This window comes from Dendrobium catenatum, unplaced genomic scaffold, assembly GCF_001605985.2.
Source record: "Dendrobium catenatum unplaced genomic scaffold, ASM160598v2 fragScaff_scaffold_1664, whole genome shotgun sequence".
Taxonomy (NCBI): Eukaryota; Viridiplantae; Streptophyta; class Magnoliopsida; order Asparagales; family Orchidaceae; genus Dendrobium; species Dendrobium catenatum.
Window position 1 is genome coordinate 146,408 of NW_021320126.1, and position 24,180 is coordinate 170,587.

The 24,180-nt window shown below is 34.1% G+C and overlaps 1 protein-coding gene and 1 long non-coding RNA gene across 2 annotated transcripts; one reads left to right on the top strand and one right to left on the bottom strand.

Moving 5' to 3' along the window:
* Positions 1-347: 347 nt before the first annotated feature.
* On the top strand, positions 348-9,905 carry LOC110091807 (PHD finger protein At1g33420). Its single transcript, XM_020816061.2, has 5 exons — positions 348-1,174; positions 3,109-3,235; positions 5,636-5,851; positions 8,031-8,651; positions 9,098-9,905. The coding sequence occupies exons 1-5, from the start codon at positions 799-801 to the stop codon at positions 9,864-9,866; spliced, it is 2,109 nt and encodes a 702-aa protein (XP_020671720.1). The 5' UTR covers positions 348-798; the 3' UTR covers positions 9,867-9,905.
* LOC110091808 lies at positions 9,793-22,391 on the bottom strand. Its single transcript, XR_002302532.2, has 3 exons — positions 22,054-22,391; positions 11,818-11,983; positions 9,793-10,065 (listed from the first exon to the last, which is right to left on the bottom strand). It is a non-coding gene; the product is annotated as an uncharacterized LOC110091808 (long non-coding RNA).
* Positions 22,392-24,180: the final 1,789 nt, after the last annotated feature.

A 24,180-nucleotide genomic window follows, 5' to 3' on the forward strand; every position in this document is an offset into this window, starting at 1 on the left:
TGTCATATGAACAAAAGCATGCATGAATCTTACAAGATCACATACTCGCCACTAAAAAGCATGCATGATCTCATACGTACGTATGTCATTTGCCTAGCATATTAATCATGAAGAATGGTATGCATGATATATTATATGTGAGAAACATCATAAGGTATGATCAAATTAAATCTCCGCATTCTCATATATTAATAACACATGATACGTAGGATAAATATATAATAAAAAATTGTAATATCATATAAATCATAAAAAAGGATAAAATTGTGAAATGAATAATATTTAGAATTTTTTATTACAACCATCATAAATAATAAAAGAAGAAAGATTAGAATAAATACATGAGAAAAAAATTATTATATAAAAAAAAAATGGTAAGCTCCACCATAGAAAATTAGAAATTGAGTTCCTCTATTAAAGTAAAACGACGCACGGAACTCCCGCTCGGTAATTGCCATTCCCACCGCCTTAGAGATAGAAAGAGAAAGAACAAAAAAGACCCAAAATTAGGGCACGGATCGACGGCCCCTTTACCCTTCTCCCGCTCTTTTTCTTTTCGGGTAACCCTAACCCGATTATCTAACTCTAGTTCCCAACCCGAACCGTCCGTCTCTCTCTCTAACTAAACCCTAATTTCGAACCAACTCGGGTTGTGGACCGCCGCCTCGCTTCCCGGAGGAAGAAGCGCGCCGCGATCGCCATATAGAGACGAGCTCTACGTTTGATTCCGTTCGATCAAGGGGTGATCTGGCCCTGGAAGCTCGAGATCCGGCTGTATCCTTCACGGGATCTGGAGAAATGGTGGTCAATGGCCGGCCGGTGAAGAGAGCGAAGCGCCGCATCACGGCGGATCTATACGACTTCTTCTCCTTCCCCTCCGATGCTGCTACCGGCGATCTCGACGGTCCGTTCCGGTCCAACGTACAGGTGTTCCTCTCCCGCCACGCCCGCCTTTTACCTCCACCGTCGATCTTGCCTCCGTCACCGCCTCCTCCAGCCGGCCATCTGCTAACATGGCGGGTCGGGTTCGGCCTTGGTGACGCCACCGCTGGAGACGGCGAGGAGCCCTTGTCTCCGGCAAGTTCTGCTGCTATGGCTACGGTGGAGCTCGATGTTGTCGAGGAGGACGTTGCGCGTTCCAAATCCGTCTACTGCGATCAGTGCCGAGTTGTGGGTGAGTCGGCGATCTTTCCCGATTTTTCTCGACAATTTAGAATTTTTTAATTATAATAATTATAAAATGTAGAACGTAATAATATTTGTGGCGTGATGACTTCTGGTTGACTTGTTTGGGTCCTCTCTCGCACGCTCCACGTGGCTCGTAACCCGTGATGCTGCTTAATTTTGATGTTGAATTTTTGAAGAAGGCTTACCGGCTATTTCCGGTTGCTTGTTGGCTTTTCATCTTGTCCCAGGCTGGAAAGCTCAAATAACAGATTAAAGTTTTCCTTTTTTTTTTTGGGTTACTCTGTGCGAATTTAATCTCTACATGCAAACGACTGAATTCGAGGCGTCTTTATTGGGATTCTAAAGGCATAATTAATTGGCTAAGTAAGATGAACTGCGCAAAGACAATTTTTTCTTTCTTGTGATGATCATCATGACTTTTCTTCTAACTTTTCTATTTAGATTTTCTGTTTTTCATTGATTATATGCCTCTTAAAGCCAAAAATTATTACTTTAATTTTAAATTAAATGTCGTTTTCTAAATTATGAATGGCATGAATATAATGTTGAAATATATGATCTTGAATGTCAATTCACTTTCTTGGGACAAAAGAAAGCTTTGATTGTATTGTAGAATCTGTCCGCTAGTCAGTGTAAGAAGTTTTAACAGAAAAAATTACTCCAGGAAGAGCAGGTTGATTTTTCTCAGAATTTCATTTGTAAGAAACAAGTTTGATACATTGATTCTTAATCTTCAGCAACTGGGTCTGTTGATAACTTTCTTCATAGTTCCAGAAGTCTGTCTCAAAACTGAGTGCTCCTATTCAGAGTATTCATCTGAGGTGTCCCATTCATATTCCCTTTATATGTGATAATACTGTCAGCATCCACAGTCCAATCTATCACCTTCACCTTTCTTCTCCTACACAAACTTGTCTCATCTGATTTGAATTAATTCCTTCACTATAGAAATTCTTTTTCATTACATCTGCCCGTGAGCAATTCTTGTTTTTTGCCAATGTCAGTTACACCTTCCTTACCTGTGGTGTTCATGTCAGATGACTCATAGCATTCTTTGAGCTCCTTCAGGCTTCATCATTATCAACCTCCATTATCGTGACTGCCATTATTGGTTTCTTCATCATCCACCCCCAAGACCCTAACATGTTTTCCAAAATCTTACTCCATATGCCACTGCTTCGTTCTATATGATTTCCCATTTTAACTTCAATTTTTACTTATCATTTCGATCTTCTCGACCATAGCTGTTGTTGCTTTTAATTTGCTGGTATTTCTATTATCCACCTTTTTCATGCTCCTTTTGAATTTTTCAAAGTGCTGTGACAAGACATATTAGCTGTACTTTGTTTAGTAAATGAGTTTAGTTCATGTTTGTCATTTGACAATCTATGAAAACTAGCAGTTATTTTAAGAAAATGTATAGTGAGAACTAAAAGAAGGCATCTGACCCCTTTGTTATTGTTTTAAGTTAAGGAGTAAGAGCTATTGTTAACAGTAATGATGCTAAGGGCAAAGACTATCCTTGCCTTTTGATTAGGAATGAAAAAGAATGCCTCAAAAGTTATCTTTCAATTCGACAGAGGGGACACTCTCTGTTCTAAGGGCAAAGACTATCCTTGCCTTTTTATTAGGCTTGCTTTTCTATTATTCTAGTTAGTTTTCATTTCATAACAACTTGCTCTGTTACACTTTCATCTCTGATCATACAAACTTTGTTGTGCTGCTAAATTTTCTAAAAGCTGAAATCCAAACCGATAATATTGACAGTGCAAATGGAACATCTGCTAATTCAATTTCCTCAACTGCTTCATATGTGATGATACCTATTTGTACATGTTACTTTGATTTTTTTTCCCCCCTTATTTTAGGCTTACCTTTATTGACTGGTATGCTTAGTGGATTTTGCTTGCGTAATTTCAGGTTGGAGTTGTCACCCTGTATGCAGGAAGCGTTATCACTTCATAATTCGGAATAATGCTAATCCATTGTCTTCCTCCCATCAGAAGTGCTTGTGTTGTGGAGCTTTATTGCAGAGGTTGGATTCACGGTGAGAAGTTGTCTTTTCATGCCTTGTTCCTCCGTTTTAGTGCTCCATTGGGTGATTAATAGCTGGGTTGCAGTTCGACCTGATTTACGACCCAGACAGAATTTTAGAGCCGTTTTCTGTCTTAGTTATGACTAGAGCTTGGATGTTGATTGACCTGGCAGAGTATTCTTCAATTTGGATGAGTGTGACGGTTAAAGTCTTATGGATGGTTTCATTTTGTAAAGATCAAAGCACTTTTAATCTTTTATTTATAGTAATACTCATTTTTGTAGATCTAAGGCCCCCATTATTCATTATTCTGTAAGGGAGTAGAGTATTTTTACTATGGCTGTACCCTTGCATGTTCCACGAAAGTGAATTTTTTCAGTAACCATATAAACAATTTATATCATGAAATTTTGTTCAACTTTTGAAGGGTCTATGTTTCTCCTGTGCATAGATGCGTTGTATTCCCTTATTCTTTAGCCATTGTGTTTTTTTTAATTATTATAATGCTTTCACCTGCCTATTGCTCTTTTATTGGAAATTAGAATTGGATGAAGCACTTCTTATTTAGAGATGGGAGATTGAAAGAGTTGTGTCCCATGAAGCTTATATCTGATTATGGTCAACTGGTATATACGATGAAGTGTGTATTGTGCATGGTTGTTATAGATTTTGACAATGAGATCCTATTTTTCAATCCTGAACTTTTGACTGGACATTATTTTACATTTTTGTTCTAACTTGTTCATTATGGCTTGCAGCCTAGATGAAACTTTTATAAGTTCATTTTTTATGCTTCTGAAAAATTTGGGTGTATGTTTTTTTCCTTTGGTTGTCTTCTATTTAGCATGATTTTCATGCTAAAATATGGTGGTGAAACATTGCTTATTTGTTGTGCCTTCATTTCAATGTCCATGAAAATGCATTTAAAGACTTCGGATCCTACCATTCTTATTTTTTTATGTTTTTCATCTACACCAATATATTCGTTTGTGTTGTCAGCATTCAGTGGTAACATAGCTATCTAGTACTTGTTTCAGGACTATTTTTATGGCTTATTAGCTTTGCAGCATACATGGTTGTAATGCTAGCAAACTTGATGATGGATATATAAACTTATTTAGCTACGTTTGGTTATAAATTATTGGTAGAGGTCATTCCTGTGTTAAGTCCAGACTTCTGTTTCTTATGGAGTGAGGGGCATCAGAGATTTCTTATGCTTTTGGTTTACCAGTCAGTTTCTTTTGTGGGCGGACTTATGTTAAGGGGCTGTTTGATAGCAGAATTTAGGCCGGATTTGAGGCGGATTTAAGCGAAATCCAGCCTAATGGCCTAAAATGCAAAATCAAATCTTACGGCAAATGAAATCCATTGTAGATGAAAAATTCCGCCGATTCACTCTAAATCCCGGATTTCCAAAATCCTATATTTTGCGGGATTTATGAAACCCATGGCGCTAGTGAAGAGTTCGCTGGGTAAATCCTACTCTATAGCCAAATAGTCACATGAGATTTAAGAGAATTTATTATGAATATTATCAAACAGTTTTTAGGATTTAAGCCCCTCAGGATTTCCAAAACCCGGATTTAGAGGATATATGAAATCCTACTTAAATCAAATCTGGCATTGTATTTGCTTCTAAAGGTGTTGCTTCTCTTGGCATTGTATTTGCTTTACCCAAAAGGATAGCTTTGGTATGTTATTTGATTGTTATGATTCTGTGATGATGACTTTTCACCCTCTCACAAGCATGGGAAATCTCTATAAAATGGAGTTTCCTCATATCATTTGGTGATATCATCAGTTGTAAAACTCTGATTGCAGGTATTTAATGGAATAAAATATCCATTGGAATGCTATAGAGTCTATTTCAACCTTCAAATTGGATACTTTTTAGGTTGAAAAATGTTTTATTAGATGAACAGGTTCATCCAGATCTCTGCAGGCCCTCTTCAAACTGCAAGAGAACGAAAGACGCCGAGTTCACCTGCAAGCGATTTCCACAGCGCTCATGGACAACACATCTGCTTTCTTCTAGCTTCTGTTATGCTATATCCTGGCCCTTGATTTTACAAGAAACATTTTGCTGCCATTTCAATAGCATCTCTGCATTGACATTTGATGCTCAATTACAGATTGATGATTGTATTCCAGCCACTCTATGGTGTTACTCACTCTGTTCCTCAAATCAATTGAAAATTAGTTTCTAAATTGAAGAGAAACTTTTCTTAAATTTAGGCTTATTGTTAATGGCTAGGCATGTTAGCCATAATGAAATAGTGGATAATTACCTAAAGTGCTCATTTAGGCTTAAACTTCTTGTTCTTTTGGTGCAATATTTTATGGTAATTCATTTCTATTTGAAGATCTGAACCAGCAAAATAAAATCTTTTTTTCCTGTTTTGATTATTGCAGATGCCATTCATGCAACCATGATATTACAGCTGAAATTTCTGAAGATTGGGCTTATAATCAGCTCGAAGATCCTACACATTTACTGCATGGTTTAGTGCATGCAAATGGTTATGGGCATCTGCTGAGAGTGAATGGTCGAGATGGTGGTTCAAGATACTTAACAGGATCTGATATAATGGGATTCTGGGACCGCTTATGTAAGATGCTTCGAGTCAGGTATGGAAGAAGATTAACAGCATTTTTTTTTCTTGTTTTATTGTGTTTTCTGCATTTGGTCTCTGTTGAGAAAATGTTGACATGCTTGTTGGTTTATTGCATGCATGTTTTGGCTTTGCTTGGCTTCTATTCTTGGTTGAAACTATACTGCTGGCCATTGATAGTTAAATTTCATGCTTATTTAGATTTAGGTTTCGTATGGGACGACTTTCTTGTTACTTCTTAAAGCAGCTTTCTAATATAAAAATTTAATTTTGTACTAAAAAATTGATTTAAGAAGCAACAGAAAAAGCTGTCCCAAATGAAGCCTCAGATTGGTCAATGATATTCCTCTTTTTCTTAAAATTTAGGCACACAATTAAGGCTTCGTTTGAGACGGGTTTTTTACTATTTCTTAAAGCAATTACCTAGTACAAATTTTTTAATTTTATTAAAAAGTTGTTTTTAGAAGCAAGAAAAAAGCTGTCCAAAACAAAGCCTAAGTGTAAGGTTTTGTTTGGTACAATTTTCTTACTACTTTTTAAAATAGTATCTTAGTACAAAAAAATTTAATTCAAAAAATTTTTATTTAGTAAGTTGTTTTAAAAATTAATAAAAAAAAATTATCCCAAATGAAGCCGAAGTCTCAATGATTTATATTTTGAATATTAAAAAAAAAAAGAGATTAAAAAGTAATTATAAGAAAAATAAAAAAAAAATGAAAATTTATAATTCATAGTCTATAATTATATATTTCAGATTTTAGTTATCAGAAACATAGACAGTAAAATAAACAAGACGGCAAAATGAGACAAACCTGGCAGCATGCCATAGGGCTTCATTTAATTTAAATGGAGTTATATTAAAGGGCTATCTTTTTGCTATGGGTGCAAAAGGCAAGCTCATGGTGTTTTGATTGCAAAGCCTATATGGGGTCCTAGTTGGGTACCCACGCTCTGTGCTGGCGGGCTTTGCCCATCCAAGCCCACCTATGATGACTTTCGGAATGCCAGACCTACTCACATCCACCCACTTTCCACGTTTCTTGCCACAGATTAATGGCCTTGAGGTTTGTTGCCCTTTTTTAATACTTCAAATTTTTATAATATATTACATGCATATGGTGATTAGCAATGTAAATCATTGTCCCCTGATGTTGAGTACTTATATATACCCACTTATGAGGCCATGGGTAACCCACCCATGTCTATTGAGTATGGGTGAGTACGTGGTTGGTTGGGTGTGAGTATGAGTATCCAACGTAGGGCTATGTAATTGAGTGCCTCTAGGCCAATTTTGCCAATCGAGAGATACCGTTCGAGATGCTATACATTTAACACACCTAGCACTTCAAACTCAAAGTGATTTTTTTTCTATTTCATCCATCAAATCATTAAATATTTTATAAATATCTGTGGTGTTTCATTTTTTTATGCTCTTTCAAAGATTAAAAATCGCAAATAGCTTCTCATTCGATGAAAATTATTCACCATTAAAATATTTAGACATCTGATTTATTGATCAAGTAATTTTAGGCATTTCTGAAATTGTGTGCTACCATTTTTAATGATGTTGAAGAGTTTGAATCTTTATGTTTCAAGAACATAATAGTAAAATTAGAGGGAGGAAAAGTATTACTTTCTTTTATGAGGAGATCTCTCTCTCACTCTCATATTTCATGCGGACATCTAACAACTATCTGGATGCCAATCATTACGTCACCTGACAAACAGTGGCACACAATAAAAGAGTGACATGACGTGTTCTAATTCGCCTCTAGATAACAAAATAATTTCACCTCTCACACAATTTCCTTTAATATATCTTGAGAACATTTAAAATACTTCTAATAGTAGAAATTATATATAATTTTTACTTTAACATTCAATTGGTTTCATGAAAGTAGAAATTATGTTTGAAAAAAGATTGAATTTTTTAAATTATAACATTTGATTGAATTTAATTAGAAATTAATATAATTTTAACTTGACGAATTAACAGAATTCCTAAGAATATGATTTTTTTTTTTTCATTCAAAATATATGAATATAAAACCATGATTTTCTAAAGTTCATTTTATTTTTTATATTTGTGGTGGTAAATGAAAGTGCAGTGGGCTCAGGTCGTATGATAAGAGTAATTCGTTTACTTCATTTTTACTATATATTGATGCATCAATTTGTCAAATAAAAAAATGCAGGAAAGTTACAGTTATGGACATATCAAAGAAACATGGAATGGAGTACCGCCTGCTCAACGCAGTAACTTGTGGCCAACCATGGTATGGAAATTGGGGCTACAAATTTGGCGCAGGTAGCTTTGGAGTTACTGCAAAAGCATACCAAGAAGCTGTGGATACTCTCGCTAACGTACCCTTATCCCTCTTCTCCTCCCACTCCAGAACGCAACGCACTACGTTACAGAACGCAGTTGCATTATATTGCTCCCTTTCTGACAAACAGTTACTAACTTTAAGGGATCTTTTCTCCTACGTCAATCACCTTCTTCAAGACTCTCATGACCATTTATGTCATCTCTCTTCTCCAAGAAAGAAATTTCCACAGGTTATTTCAGCAGGGGCTTTGAGCTCATCGAGCAAGCAAGAGATGGAAAGAATGGAGGAGGTCATGGTGAAGGTTCTTAGGGCTGTGGGCAGATCTCATTGGGTTACTTGGCGAGCCCTTAAGGGCGCGACAAGTGGTTCGGCTGGATCCCCAGAACTGCTTGATTACTGTCTCAAAGGACTCAATGGCAAAATCACAGATGACCAATTAGTAGTTCAGTCCCGGTTCAATGAGGAGACGAATGCCATTGAATTCAGGTTCTATTTTTCCCTTTTTTTAGGGAAATTTACATACATACCACTTTATAACGAGAAATTATTATGTGTGGAATCCGAATGCATTCAGATTCCAATCACCATGCGCCACGTCACTGGATGCACTGGGCATTGGAGTGCATCCGCTAATGTGGCAAGCAGTGATTGGAATCTGAATGCATTCGGATTCCGCACACAATAATTTCTCCTTTATAATATCCTATTTACATATCTAACACCCAAAATTTTAATATTACATACATACCACCCTATACTATTTTAATATCAAATATGCCACACATATTTGATTTAAAAATGAACTATGAATGATATATATGTAATATTAAAGTTTTAGGTGTTAAATATGTAAATAGAATAGTATGTAAATCTCGCATTCAATTTCTTCTATATCCTCTCTCTAAATTGAGTTTTCTGTGGTACCTTTGCAGGCTTGAATCTTATGATCAATTGGTTAGTGATGTCCAAAGGCGAGTGATCAAGTTGTCATCTGATCATTTCACTCGGCATTTGAAATCTCTATATGATGGAATGCTTGATCCAGCAACTATGCTTCAGTTTAAGCCTAAAGAAACAAGGGAATCTATTCTCAGTTCAGCTAGAAAAATTTTGGACTGCAAGCATTTTGTCAAACACTTTGATGAACATCTCACCTTTTTTGCGCCATCGTCGAACCCATCTGAATCACATATTTGGTGTAATGTTGAGCTATACGATGAGCCGGCGGAATACACATCTCCACCACCTGAACTTGTGGTCTTGCCAGCCAATGCCGCCATTGCCGACCTCAAGTTGCAGGTTGCGAAAGCATTCAGGGAAACTTATATTGTTTTTCAAAGATTCCAACCTGAACAGGTGGTAGGATATAACACAGTTTCTGATTCTAAAATCAAGCAACCAACAAACACTAAAGGCGTAGTTCTGATCAGGGGAAGGTGTCTGGCAGGACATGGAAAGCTCAGTCGTTTCAGGATGGAAAGAGGAATTGAAAGTTGGGAGGTTGATTGCCTGTGTGGTGCGAAGGACGATGATGGAGAAAGAATGATGGCGTGTGATGGCTGTGGAGTTTGGCAACATACGAGATGTGCAGGTGTTAATGATCAGGATAAAGTACCAGAGAAGTTCATTTGTATAAAGTGCTACATGGCTTCACCAAAACTTGGAAAAGAGAGTAAAGACACTCAAGAGTGCCAAATCTAATGGAAGCATCTATGAAGAAATGGTAAAATCTCAGTGAAAAGTTTACAAAACTATCGGCTATATTTTGTTTTTGATGCAGCAAAAAGTGAGCCCATTGTAAGTAGAGAACATGAATGGGGGCTGACTAACGGTAACTTCAGCCATAGCTTTTCTGGGAACTTTATTCTCTCGCAATGCGCCATAGATTTTGATTTATGGACTGTATAAAGCAAGATTGGAAAATCATCAAAATGTGCAAAGAGCTTTTTCTTGTATGATATGCAGCAGTACTTGCGCATTAAAAAAAAAAACAATTTTGGTTAATACTTCAAAACATGCTGGCCAAAGTTCAGCTTACATGGAGGCCAATATCACTAATGACTTCATAAAAATTGCCAAATTAAGGCATTAATAGCCTTCCCGAGTAACATACATAATTCTCTCTTGGAAAAACATATTAAGAGGTTGCTCAATGTAAGCAACCTCATGAAAATCGCTATAAAGGAAGGCATTACTCAAAAACATTTGTAACAGATTCCATCATGGTTAATGGCAATACTACAACAACAACATCAAACATTTATCACATCAGGTGGGGTCGGCAACATGAATCAAGATTAATTGCACTGAAGAGGAGAATCAAAATGGTTGATGTCATAAACCTAAGTGAATCATTTGGCGACTAATAGAGCTTTGTATTGATTGATAAAACCATCAGAATGATATTTGATGGTGAAGACCCAATGAAATGTAATTAATTTAACCCCAAAGACAGGAGTAACCAAATCTCATATATGATGATTGAGAACACTCACCTTAGTATGTCCTGGGAATGGAACAATATAAGCAATATGCTATCTTTAACCTTTTCGTAGGGCAATTGGCAAGATATCAAGGCCATCGAGAATAAACATTGTAGTAGGGTAGCCATAAGAAGAGGAGCTTCCAAAGGATAAATGAACAAGTAATTTGATAAATAATACTATAATTAAAACAAAATATTTAAAATGGGGATAGAATAAACTTCCATGTATTATCAATGCATAAGATTTTGATTAATGAAGAGAATTGAACTTGAAAAAAAAAAAAGAAATACATAGAGGACTTTATACCGACATTGATTAATTAAATCCAAACCTTGAATAATCATCAATAAATTTAACAATATATATGAATCTAAAGTGAGTAAGAACCTGACTAGGTGCACCAAATGTTTAAGTGCGTTAGTTCAAAACGGCTAATAGGATAGGTAAGAAAAGAAACAAGATGATGTAACAAATCAAAAGGACATTCAAATGACAGCAATGATGAGATAATAAATATAATCTCAAAGTCTATTAGTAGGAGAATGATTCAGCTGATAGTGCCAACCATAGACTAATGATAATAGAAAAAAATAAAAGGAGAATTAGTAGTAAAGTAGTAGATGTCACTGACTTCAATATTAACACTAATCATCTTCCTTGAGCCGAGATATTGAGCTTGAGAGAAGCAATGAGGGATAAAAGGTTATTGAACAATTGTGAGTTTTGGCACTACAGTAAATAAACTATAAAATAAGTAGAAACTAGGGGAAACAAAACTTCTGAAAGGGGTATATTTTGAAGAATGTACACTCTTTCTAGATATGGGAGAAAGGGAACTGTCAACAACAATGGTTGGGGCAAGAGAAGACAGGCGAAGGAATGAAAAAAGATCATTATTTTCCTCTGAGAAGTGGCATCTAAATTTAAAACAAAAGATGTACTAATAATAATAGTTGTTGTGGATATGTCGAAAGATATAACATGAGAGGCAAAGATGGATGCCCGTGATTATTAAAGAAGCCTATAACAGCCTTCATAAGAAAGTGCAATATCTAAATTGAAGCCAACTTTACGCAATACCTAACACTAAAATATAGGATGAATACTTATACAAGTTGAGCAACACAAACTAATAAGCAATAAATAAATAAGAGAGATCAATTTACCAGTATGTGCTTCGTTAGGAAGATTTCAAGTGTAGACATGACAAAGTTGTAGCCAACACATTCTCCCAACTATGAGCCTTCTGAGCTTAATTTAGCGTGAAAAAAACATATTGTTGAAAATTGTTGGCATATCATTCTCATCCATACACCGCTGCGCATATAATACCTAAGAATTTCCAAGACAAATTAAAAAATGCAAAAGGTTGCACATATCATCAAACTACTATTAATAATTGGAAAGAAAATAATTGGGATAATTCAAGGATAATGATGATCAGCAAAGAAATTCAGAAACGGCGAAATAGCACAACCAAATTTTCTTACACTCAGCCTTATGTAATATTAAACCAAATACTAGACATCCGGGTTAAGAAAATGGAGTTTGGGAATGCATAGACAAATTCTTTTTTGCTCACTAGGCAAGAGGGGGGAGGCCTCCGATGGAATATGTAGATAGAAATTCACAATAGTTTTGTCCAGTTTCAGATAATTGAGATTAATCGATGCTCAAAGAGATATAAGAAAATGAAAAACAAAAAAGAATGACAGCAGGCATTAATGATAGTGAATGAAGCCCAGAACATTTTCAAAGGCTTTTCAAAATAAAGTATTGATGTACAAGATAGAGCCAATAGTGTGTGTGATATGTATTTTCAATCTTTAAAAAGAATAATGCATTTCCCAAATATAGACTATGAGAAATGACCATGAACAAAACGCTTGTTGCCTTCAAAAGATAATTGCTATTTTCTCTATTTTGTTCGTGCAAGGTATAGAAGCAACACTAAAGAGCTATAGCACAAGCAACATGATCCTCATTTCTAAAATAGACGTACAAGTTCAATTATGGCATGCGAACTTTTTAAACTAAAAATTCCCCAATTCTCTATGAATCTATTGGTAGCTGGTCTTGTACCCTGCTTATCTATAAAGAGGCATGAGTCTACTTATCTATAATTGACAATGTGCTCTACTTTTAATTAGTAATATATTTGGGATAATCTATCCTATAAAAAAAGTTCTAGGATAAAATTGAGAGCACTCGCGAGTACATGCACATGCATAGGAAAAAGTCTCTCTCAAAATTAGATAGGTGCACAAAATTGAAAGCGTGCACGCACACACTCATATATGTAATTGACATTGTGCTCTACTTTCAATTAGTAATATATTTGGTATTTCTATATATCCTCTAAAAAAATTATAGGAACAAGCCTCTCTCAATAATATAAGGTTGCACAATATTAAGAGTGCACACGCACATAGAAGAAAAAAAGGTCAAAATCATGCCTAGACCATTTTTATTGGGCAATTTTAATCATAGGTATCTAATGTGCTCAATTTAATCCCTAACTCATCAAATATGATCCAAAAAAGTCTCTTTGTTGGATTATTTTAGATCATATTTGAGGAGTTAGTGGACTATTTTGAAAGTTTTGAGTAGAAGGATTAAATTGGATGCATTAAATAGTTTGGGACTAAAATAACCTTCCATAAATAGTAGGTGCACTATATTGGACCTTTTTGACATTTTGTAGTATACCACCACAAGTCACTATGTAGTTTGCTTAGGCTATCAATGGTCATGCCATGCAATCTCTTTCCTCCCTTGTCATCAAAACAATTGATGCTAGAAATATCCCTTAAGAGAGAAAGGGCGCCAATAAGTTGGACAATAATAAATATATCAATCCAAGAACGTAGATAATTTAACTTCTCAACATGGCATTATGTAAAGCAAAACAATTTCATTTATATGGACCAGTGACTATATCAAATATCATCATTATCAACATGCACAAAATTCAAAGAAAAAGATTTAGATCAAATATGGCTAGCGCCTCCTAAATCAAATTCCAACATGTGGCAAAATCCAAGTGCACTGTACCCTTCTATAAGCAACATGTGTTCAAAACCAAGACCACTCACCTTCCAAATTAACTTGGCCCGTCACTCAAAAGAGTAAGCATGAAGATTGCAATCAATTGGAACAGCTTTTTCTTATTTAGCTTAACTGACAATTTCAAGAAGGATTGCTTTGTATTTTGTCTGTTATAATCTCCTATAACTTTGGAAAATCAATAAATGAATCATTTTCTTGCTTGGTTGCTTTAATGGAATTGTGGTGATGATTTGGTGGCTTCATTTTGGAAATATTTTTCATTAGTTCTCTAGAGTTATCTTTGGAATTTACTTTATTTCCTCCTCCAATCTCTAGCCTACACCCTTTCTACTAACCTTAGCTGCCTCTGCTTACCACTCCCACATATAATCCTCCTATGTTTCTTGGAATGTAGCAAGGCTGCCGAATCTTCTACTGGTACATGGACAACTGGTGTATGTGAAAAAGAAAAAGTGACTCACTTTTTTCTGGTCCATCTATAATGTTATGAATTGATGAATAAATTATTTTCTTGCTTGGTTGCTTACATGCAATTGTGGTGACAGCTAGGTAGTTTCTACTTGGAGACTTCTTTGATGAGTTTTCTTGAGTTATCTTTTATGTTACTTTATTTCCTCCTTCCCTGTCTGGGCCTAGGCCTTTTTCACTAAACATAACAACCTCTCTCATCTTACTCCACATAACACAAAAAACGTAAGGTTTAAGATCTTGAATTCCCTTCACAATTAAAAACCTGAACTCTACAGTTGTGCGCCTCCCTCCCTCCCCAAATTCCACAAATCCCTAGTAAGCCTTTCAATCAACCCTATCCTCCACTTCCTTACTACACATAGCCTAAACCCTAACTACACCTCTAATCCAAGCCCTAAAAACATTCAATAATACTTTATTAAGGATGCAGTCGTTGCTTTTTGGATAAGAAAAGAAATAATTCCTATTGACAAAATTTGAGGAGCACTCACCACTCAAATTATTTTCTACAACTTAAATAAGAACTTCTTCCAATGGACTCGCTCCGTTCAGATGGTGATCCCAGAAAGAGAGAAGATTGAATGCCTAACCTGAAAAGGCTAAACTTTCCTTTCCATCACGGGATACTAACAATGCCTAAGTAATGTCTTGGCTTACTAATTCCATGGAAGAACACATTGGATAATTGTAATTGATCTACAACACCACATAAACAATCTGAGAGACAGTTAATATGGCTTACAAAAATCTAAAAAATTCCTTTCAATTGTGTGAATTATGGGATTATGCTCATGGCCTCAAGCAAGGAAGTATGAGTATCATATAATACTTCACCAATGTCATAAAAATTTAGAAAGAACTAGATATCTTCAAGCAAAATGATTGGTGTAGGGAGTGCGCAGATATATACATCAAACTTGTGGATGAAATAAGAACTTATGATTTACTTGCAGATCTCAATAAATATCTAGACGAGATGCATGGAAGAATCCTAGGGATTTCTTTACAACCCAGATTTGAAGAAGCATATGCTAAAGTCATAAGAGAAGAAAATAGATAAAGAATAATACTTGGAAGTTCCAAAACTCTCTCATAACTAAAAAATACGACCTTGTCATCAGAAGTTTGGAGCAAAATCCAAGAGAAATAATTTAAGGCATAGAAGGAGAGGAAACCTTTGCTCTAATATTTATAAAAACACTAATAGAACATGAGAAAATTGTTAGAAATTTTACAGCAAATTAACAAATCAGAACAATCCTATAAATCATTACAAGACACTAGTGTTTATCAAACTAAAAGTAATAGACTAAAGATGAAAAGTACTGAAAACCATGGCAACATTTCCTTAAACACAGAATAATGGGATCTTTTTATACAAATTACTCGCACTTTAAAAAGCTGCCAACTCCACCCTTCTAGCCTAGAAATATAATTTTTCTCTTGCTCTTAACAATACTATGGAAGGCTAGGAACCCTAAATCATTGACTAAGAAGCATTAGAAGTTTAGAACATATGATGGGTTATGCTCACCTATTCTTCTCTTATACTCCCTCACTTGGAAATCTCAAAGTCAATTGCTAATAGATCTCTATCCCCTATTGCTGGGATAGAAAACACTAGAATTAAGCTATTTAAATTTTGTCTAAGATATTCCAAGTATCTCTTTCAACCTCTTATCTATTAGCAAAATAGCAAATGATTACATATGTAAAATCACATTCTTATCAAAATCTTAATTTTGGGACCACGTATCCATAAAGCAGATTAACAGAACTAGCAAGGTCAGAGCGCTCTACGACTTTAATGAAGTTTCCAAGGAGAGTAATCATGCCCTTACTATCAACAAAGACTTTCTACTCTCGAAAAAGGAGATCTAGTTATGTTATCACATTATAGGTTAGGTCATCATAGTTTTCCTTACCTTAAGAACCTATTTCCTTCTTTGTTTGGCTATAAAATTATTTTCAATATGAAATCTATCAACCTGCCAAACTTTAAAGAGTTGCCTTCAAATCTTAGCTATATAAAGCCACCAATCCTTTTTTACTTATAATAGTGCTATATGGATCCATCCATATATCAAAACTTGTTAAATTTAAGCTATATAAAGCCACTCCAAACAATAGTCATCACTTTTATTGATGATCACATTATTGTGTGTTCGTTGTCAAAAGATAAATTTTACTTAAAATCAAGTTTAAAAAATTTTCAAAATATGGTTAAAATCCAATGCTCTGCTAAAATTCAAATAATCTATTCCTATAGAGGAACAAAATATTTTACCACATTTTGATCGAAATCAAAATGATATTATCAATCCAAATTATTGCCCCAACACACTTCGATAAAATGGTATACCTAAAAAGAAGAAGAAGATATTTCTTAGAGGTGGCTAGAGACATTATATTTATTACTAATAATCCTAAATGTTATTGGGGTGACGCCATCCTCATTGCCTACTATCTTATAAATCGGTTGCCTACAAATATACTTTAGTTTAAAACTCAAATCAATGTACTTTGTGTTTTCCTAATATTAGTATAATTTATAATATTTCACTTAAACTATTTGAGTGTACTAGATTTATCCACAATCATAATCATAAATCTAATAAAAAAATTGATCCCAAAAACTTCAAGTGTATCTTTCTAGGGTATGAGGAAAATCAAAAGTGGTATACATATTATTCTCCTATTCAAAGAATAGTATTTATATATATGGATGTCACATTCTTTGAAAATAAATCATTCTTAAAAAAAAAAAAATTTAAATAAAGATAGAAGGAAAAGAAAGTTTTGATATTAATTCCTCTTAAATCTCCAACCCACTAATACCACCAACTTTCCTAGACACAAAAATATGTAGGTTATCAAAACTCCTCTTCAACTGGCCCTGCAACATCCCACTGAACAACATGTTTATTCTCAAAGGAAGAGTCTACAGAGAAGTGAAGTTCTACCTCCCAAAACTTATCATGAATCTTGATCAGACTCAACAAATTTTCAAACTTCTATTTCTTGTGATAGTACTCAAGATCCTCACATAAATATCAATCCTTGATAGTCTCCAACCTTACAGAAATTGAAATTCCAAGGAAGATAGAAGATGTCCGTAATAATCCAAAATGAAGATAGGTAGTTAAAAAAGAGAGAAAAACTCTTGAAAAAAATGAAACATAGAAAGTTATTCAAAGACCCAAGGTTTCAATCTAATGTGTCTTGGAAGTAAAAACAGTAAAGAAACTAAGACTTGTTTGGGATAGCTTTCTTACTGCTTTATAAAGTAACTTTTTAGTACAAAATTTTTGAGTTAAATAAATTTTTGTACTAAAAAGTTGCTTTAAAAAGTAGGAAGAAAGCCGTCCCAAACGAAACCTAAGTAGACTGATTTTTTTATTATCTTTTCAACAAATAATGAAAGATAAAATTGCTCTACAATTCAAGAGGTGGATCGGCTCTCTCAATCAACCTAGACGACTCTAGGCAGCCCTCAAAAAAAAAAAAAAAAACTATAGTAAAACACAAAACTCATCAATAGCCGACCCTAACCCTAGACAACTCCCCCTTAAATAGCCCTATAACACAAAATCATAAATAGAACTTTCCTAAACAATTCAATATGATTTATGAAATCTTCCTAAACAATTAAGCATGATTTAGGAAACATTCATAAACAATTAAACATATTTTATGAAACATCCCTAAATAATATTTCCTCTTTTATTTAAATTCAAATTGAATATCTTTCCCTAATTAATTCTCTCATTATTCCTCCTAACATAATGAATCATGGTTTTACTGGGCAAGGGGGCTGAATTTTCCCTATTTTTGAGCCAGATTCTGCCTAGCCTAATGGCCGGTTCGGTCCATGCTAGACTGAATAGCTGGGCTGGCCGCCCCCTCCAATCGTATCACCATCCAAATGAAATGCAAATTAGTCTCACTATAAAATTAGAGCTAATAGATCCATCAACATAACACATTATCTTGTTCATCATAATTAGACTAAACTTATGGAGATAAATCAACACTTCATTAAGAAAAAAAATGGAGATCCATGTGCTTTATATATTCCCCCTATAAGATTGTCAACATCTTGAATAAAAGATTGACAAGACTTCTATTTAAAAAATTAAGTAATTAAGGCTTGTTAGATGTGTACAACTAACATGAGGTGGCATGTTAAAATGATGTCATTTTTTAAAAAATTAGGAAAGAAATAATTCATATTGGCGATATTTGTGGGGTTCATTAATAGCAAACCAGCTAAAGGCTAATTTCAATTAGCAATTATAGCCGGTAATAGCCAAAGATGGTATGGAAGCTGCATCACTAATGGAGTGCCTCCTTGGCCCTCAGATTGATGACATGACAATGCACAAGCCAAATATTGTTAACTTGGAGCTTACAGCCCATGTTGATTTCGTAGTTTTTTAATGTAATTTTGGTTGTAGTATTTTCTTTTTTTTTTTACTCGTAGTTGTGGTTTATTTCTTCTTGGTTTTTACCCATTGAAAAAATCTATAAATAGAGCTTGGCCAAATAAACACAATAGAGTTTCACTTTTCTTCCACCCAATTTCACTTCTATTTCTTATAATTTTAAAGTAACATATCTTAACAGATTTTCTTGCTCTTTAGCCATCATCAATTGGTTTCTCAAAATTCTACAATAATTTAAGCAATATAGAGGGCTACAATAATTTATCACATCTCTCAAAGTTGATGGTAGGATAATAGTAGACGATGAATCCATGGCAATGTTAAATGGAAAATCATATCAGCTTAATATAAAGCATCTTCAGTTAGGACACCTCTTAATACTGTAAAGTGATATATCTAATCCTTTGGATGCATAGACTATTGAAGGGGGAACTATCTTAGAGATTTCAACTTGATCAGGACATAGATCCTACCAAAGAGCTTATTGCAAACTCCGCCAGTTAATGTCAACTGTTGGCGCATTGAGCGCCCAACAGATAATCTAATAGCAGATTTGGTGAAACATGGATTTTTTCATTCCATTCTAAAATCAAGATTGCAATGGCTATGGTAAACATTCTCTTTTACATGCCCCTTTGAACTCAAAGCTATCATAATTAGTCCCAAGCCAAATTGAAAGAGGTGAGGTGGGTGCATTGGATTCCTTACCAGTTTTAAAACTACATCAAAACATGAAATGAACCCAAAACCCACCCCAAAAAATAGGGATAAGACTGAAAATGAAGATGACAATTTTCTGCTTAAGCTTAACCTCTCTAATGCTTTCAAGATAGATGATTTCAGTAATAGAGTCTCCAAGTTAGTTTTTTCATGTATGCTTGTCTTTTAAGAGTTCAAGCACCCACTCCATGCCAGTATAAGATGCAAATCGCCAATATTTTATTGCTTAAGTATTGAGTGTGCCCATGCTCCTAAAAGATTCTATGAATTGGCAACTTTCATCTTAGCTCCAACACAATCTTTTATCTAAATCACAAATCCCAACCTATTATGACTTCATTTAGTTGAAATTTAAAAAAAAGTTCTTCCGTGAAAAATAAATAAATATAGCATACCAACATGAATTGCCAATTTTGGGGGATGGGGGAATGGGTCTAATCCCACCACATTAGAATTGTGATTCTTGGCATAGTAAGGAACAAAGTTACTTTATGGAGCAGAGACAAATCGTCAAATATAGTTGCAGCAAACAAGTACAATACACAATGCAACACTAGGCATGCTAGATTGTGCTCGGGTTGCATGCCAAATACTCCCTCAATAACCTATTTACTCGTGAGAACATTAATCATCCAACACATCCATATCAGCTCATCCCAGAAGCTACTTGTCTTCTTTTGTAGTCACACGAGCTAGTTTAATATTGAAATAACTCAAAGCCTGCTTCAACATTGATTTGATGGTATCATACTAGAGTTAGATCAGCATAATTGCTTATTGACTACACAATAGTGAGTAAAAGTGCATGCTAATTTCTAGAGACATTTCCTGTACATATGTGATAGAATGTACCCTAAGTTTGTAAGAAAAAATAGGATATGTGATTGTTCCTTCATTTTCATTTTCCACTTTTTCAAGTTTATCATATAGAAAAGGATAGAAAAGCTGCATCAGTGTTGGTCAAGTTAGAAAGTATGACTCTTGAAACTACTTTAACTACACGGTTTTTAAGAAACCAAACAAAAAAGCTCATGCCAATAAGAAGGAAGGTGAAAACATCAAGTTGCTAAATTTGTTTTCCAAAAACCTTAGTCAGAGAAAATAAAACTAAATCTTACAAAGAAACTTTCTCAATGAGTTCGCTTGTTTATAGATAGAAATTTTAAGGGAATATTGCAAAAATAAAATAAAATAAAATTCCAAACATACTGAACATGGTGAACTAAAGATAGAAGTATGACATTACTGAAACTCTCCATAAAAAATAAAGAAAATTTATATTAATTGGGATAAATAATACGCACAGACAAGTAAAACAAAGAAGAATAATTACAATATAGTAGGATAGGATAGACTAGGATTTTATCAAGATAACGCTTACAAAACCATCTCAGAAGCAATGCAAATAGCGTAAACAAACAAATAATACCTAAAAGTTTCAGCACAAACATGATTGGAAAATTTTTAATTCTTCTCATGAGGATGCTGAAACTAAATGCAATAAGATAAAAATATATCAAACTTTTAGTCCTCCACAATATCAAATAGATATTATAATCTCCAAAGCATAGCTTGCATTAAACATATTAAAACAACATTCAAAATATCAACTTAATGTGTCGTCTTTTAAGCCATTAAAACTCTTAGAAATCCTTATCAGAAAATTATGGCGTAGACTAATAAATATAAAAATACTTCAGGTTAAAAATTTCCTTAATTTTCTAAAATTAGGATGCATAAACTACATCTCCTTCCTGTTTAAAGTTATAACTGTTTAAGAGATACGCTCTTACAAGTAAAGCTTTTATAATCATTTGTTTGCCACTATTTTGGTTTTTGATCAGTAAATTAGTTGTATTTGATGTGCTTTGTGCTTTCACCATCATTCTAGCATCCATATTTTTAGGCTTCCGCTTATAAACAATTCAATGTTTTCTTCCATGGGAAGCATTGTGTGTATTTGATTAAGGAAACAGAATGAAGTTTCCTCCTTGAAAGAAGCTTCGGTATGACAAAAAAAAGAGAGGCATACAAATAGAGGAGCTGACTATAGCCTGGATCCAAAAATCATAAAAACGTTTCCAAAGAATTCCAGATGAATAGAAAATCACAACGTATCCTTCACCAGGTAATGAGCTCTCCAAAAACAAAGACCTTGCAGAATGAATGACATAAATATAGTGCTCCATCTAGGTTGTTATACAGAAGTAATTTATTTCTTTAGCATGAGATTTCCCACCGTGAATTTCCACTTATATAGAATAAACTTGGATCAAGACATTGGAAACCTTGAGAAAGAAAAAGATCCAAAAGAAAAAGAAGTCTATTTAGGCAAAAGAATAGCCAAGAAAAACTTCAACGATTACCAAAAACGCAACAGAAACTGCCCTTCCAGCACGCAGAGAACCAAATTCAAAAACCCTAGAAAACAAAACAATAAACCATAAAAAATAAGAACCATCCAAAGAAAACTAGGATATCATACCTCAAGATCCAAATCATTCAAACCTTGAAATAAACCCTAAAAAGAAAGCAAACAACTCGACTACACTAATTGGATTCAAACGCACAATTTCAAACCTGATCATAATCAGGAAAAGAACAAGCAAAAGATAACCAAAAGAAGAACAGCCACCATCCTCACAAAACAAGAAGCAGAAGAAGCATGGAAAGGAAAGAGCATTGATAAGGACCGACCATTTGATAGATAACATACGATCCGAAGCTAATCACAAAGGCAGAATCGCCGGAATCGGATTCCATATCAGCAGCGGCGTGCGTCAACACCACAGATTTGGATCGGAAACGAGGCCAATAGGGTTCAATCGCCTTTTCCTCCATCATTGCAAATTGGAGAAGATACATTTGAGAGAGACAGGAAGAGAGAGAGAGGAGAGGCAATGGTAGGTATTTATGCGTTTCCGCGCGGAGAAAGTTAACCGAAGGAGAAACCATAGTTTGGAGTTTTAACCCTGCAGCAAAGCTACGTCGACTTCTCTCTATCTTCTTATTTTGGTTCTGCAAGTTTGAATTCGTGAACTTGCACAGACTATAAGCGCGGAGGAGTGCCACACCAATGGCCTATCGTCCTAGATTTATGCGGCATGTGTGGGATCATTGCACTGAATTAACTAGCAAAATAAAAATTAAAATGATTCAAAATTCATCATTTAATTGCATTTTGATATATTTAAAATTTAATGTTTGGACTAATTTCAAATGCACTATGCCAATGAGATTTTGCACCTTGTAGTTGTCATCCTCTTGCCACCGGTCGCTGCCCACTACTTGTTATTGGCAACCATCACTGCTGACTACTAGCACATCGTCATTGCCTCACCATCGTCACTAGCTCGCGACCCTGATGGTATTGATCACCCCACCCCTGCTGTGCAACCTGTGCTGCCACTTTTGTAACCAATAGTTGTTGGCTGATACCCATTGCTATGAATTATTATTGACACAACTTTACACTGAATTCATTTTACTTTCAACTAAATATAAAAAAGCAATCTCTTACATTTGTGTTACACTCAAACAAACAAATCTAAGAAAATGTTTAGCAAAAAAGTAGGATTTAGTAAATCCTCTAAATTTGAATGCGGTATATTCTTAGTGTGTTAAATCACAAAAAATGTTTGGAAGATGAGTATTAAATCCTGCTAAATTGTTTGAAAATGAAATCCAGATTTTTAAGGCAATTAGTTCAATAAAAAAATAAATTTATTTATATATTCAATTTAATTTATATTTTAAATAATATTTATTGATTATTTTTAATTACTGACAATAAGTTATAATTATAAATAATATAATTAGAATATAATTTAATTATTACATAATTTAATTAATTATTAAAGCATCATTTAAACAAATTTTAATTAATAAGTATATTATTTATTATCTAATTAGTTATTAAAATAATTATTCAATTATTATTTAGAATTTTTTTACTTACTACTTAATTAATTTGGACTTATTTTATGAAGAAATATGATAATAATTAAAATTAGTAGAAGGAGCATCAATTATTAAAAAATTAAAATATGAGCAAGTATGCTAAATTAAATGGAATATTCTAAAATATGCCAAATTTTTGGGACAGTGTATTTAAAAAAAATATATTATAAATATTATATTTAAATATATGATAGCATAACTATATTTAAATAATAAAATTTATGTAATATTATTAAATATCTAATTTTTTTATAGAAAAAATGAGTTAAATAAATATTTAAAAATCAGTTAAAATAATAGGTAAATATCTTGAACCTGTTAAAATACTAAATAAATTTATAAATATTTATTATTCTCTCTTTCCACTGTCATCTCTCCCCCTCTCTCTCTCCGCTATCATCCCCCTCTCTCTGCTGTCATCTCTCTCTCCCTAACTAATTATTTTGTGCAGATACCGAATAGAAAGAACATTCTAGATTTGCTGAGTTTTTATTTCCCTTTTGCTGTGTTTTTGCGAAAGTATAGTAAAACGATAGCAAATAGTTAATATTTATTAAATAATTGAGTATTTGTTGCGCTTTTGCGACACTTTGGCAAAAAGGATAGCAAAATGACAATAAAAACACATTCATAATTAAATATTTGCTGATATTTTATTGACCTTTTGCAAAAATGCACTAAATTCGAACATTTCTTTTCATTCGATATCTGCAGAGAATAATTTCTCCTCTTCCTAACTCACCTCTCTCTCTCCTCCCTTTTTCTCTCTGCATGTGAGTGTAATACGTAAAATTAAATGACGTATTCTCATTGTGTCAAAATATTTAGCGTATTTTAGAATACTCTATTTAATTTAGAGTATTT

Coding starts and splice junctions, on each gene's coding strand:
- LOC110091807 (XM_020816061.2), top strand. CDS start 799: ATGGTGGTCAATGGCCGGCCGGTGAAGAGAGCGAAGCGCCGCATCACG. Junction 5,852..8,030: donor TGTAAGATGCTTCGAGTCAG/GTATGGAAGAAG, acceptor AAAAAAATGCAG/GAAAGTTACAGTTATGGACA. Junction 8,652..9,097: donor ACGAATGCCATTGAATTCAG/GTTCTATTTTTC, acceptor GTACCTTTGCAG/GCTTGAATCTTATGATCAAT.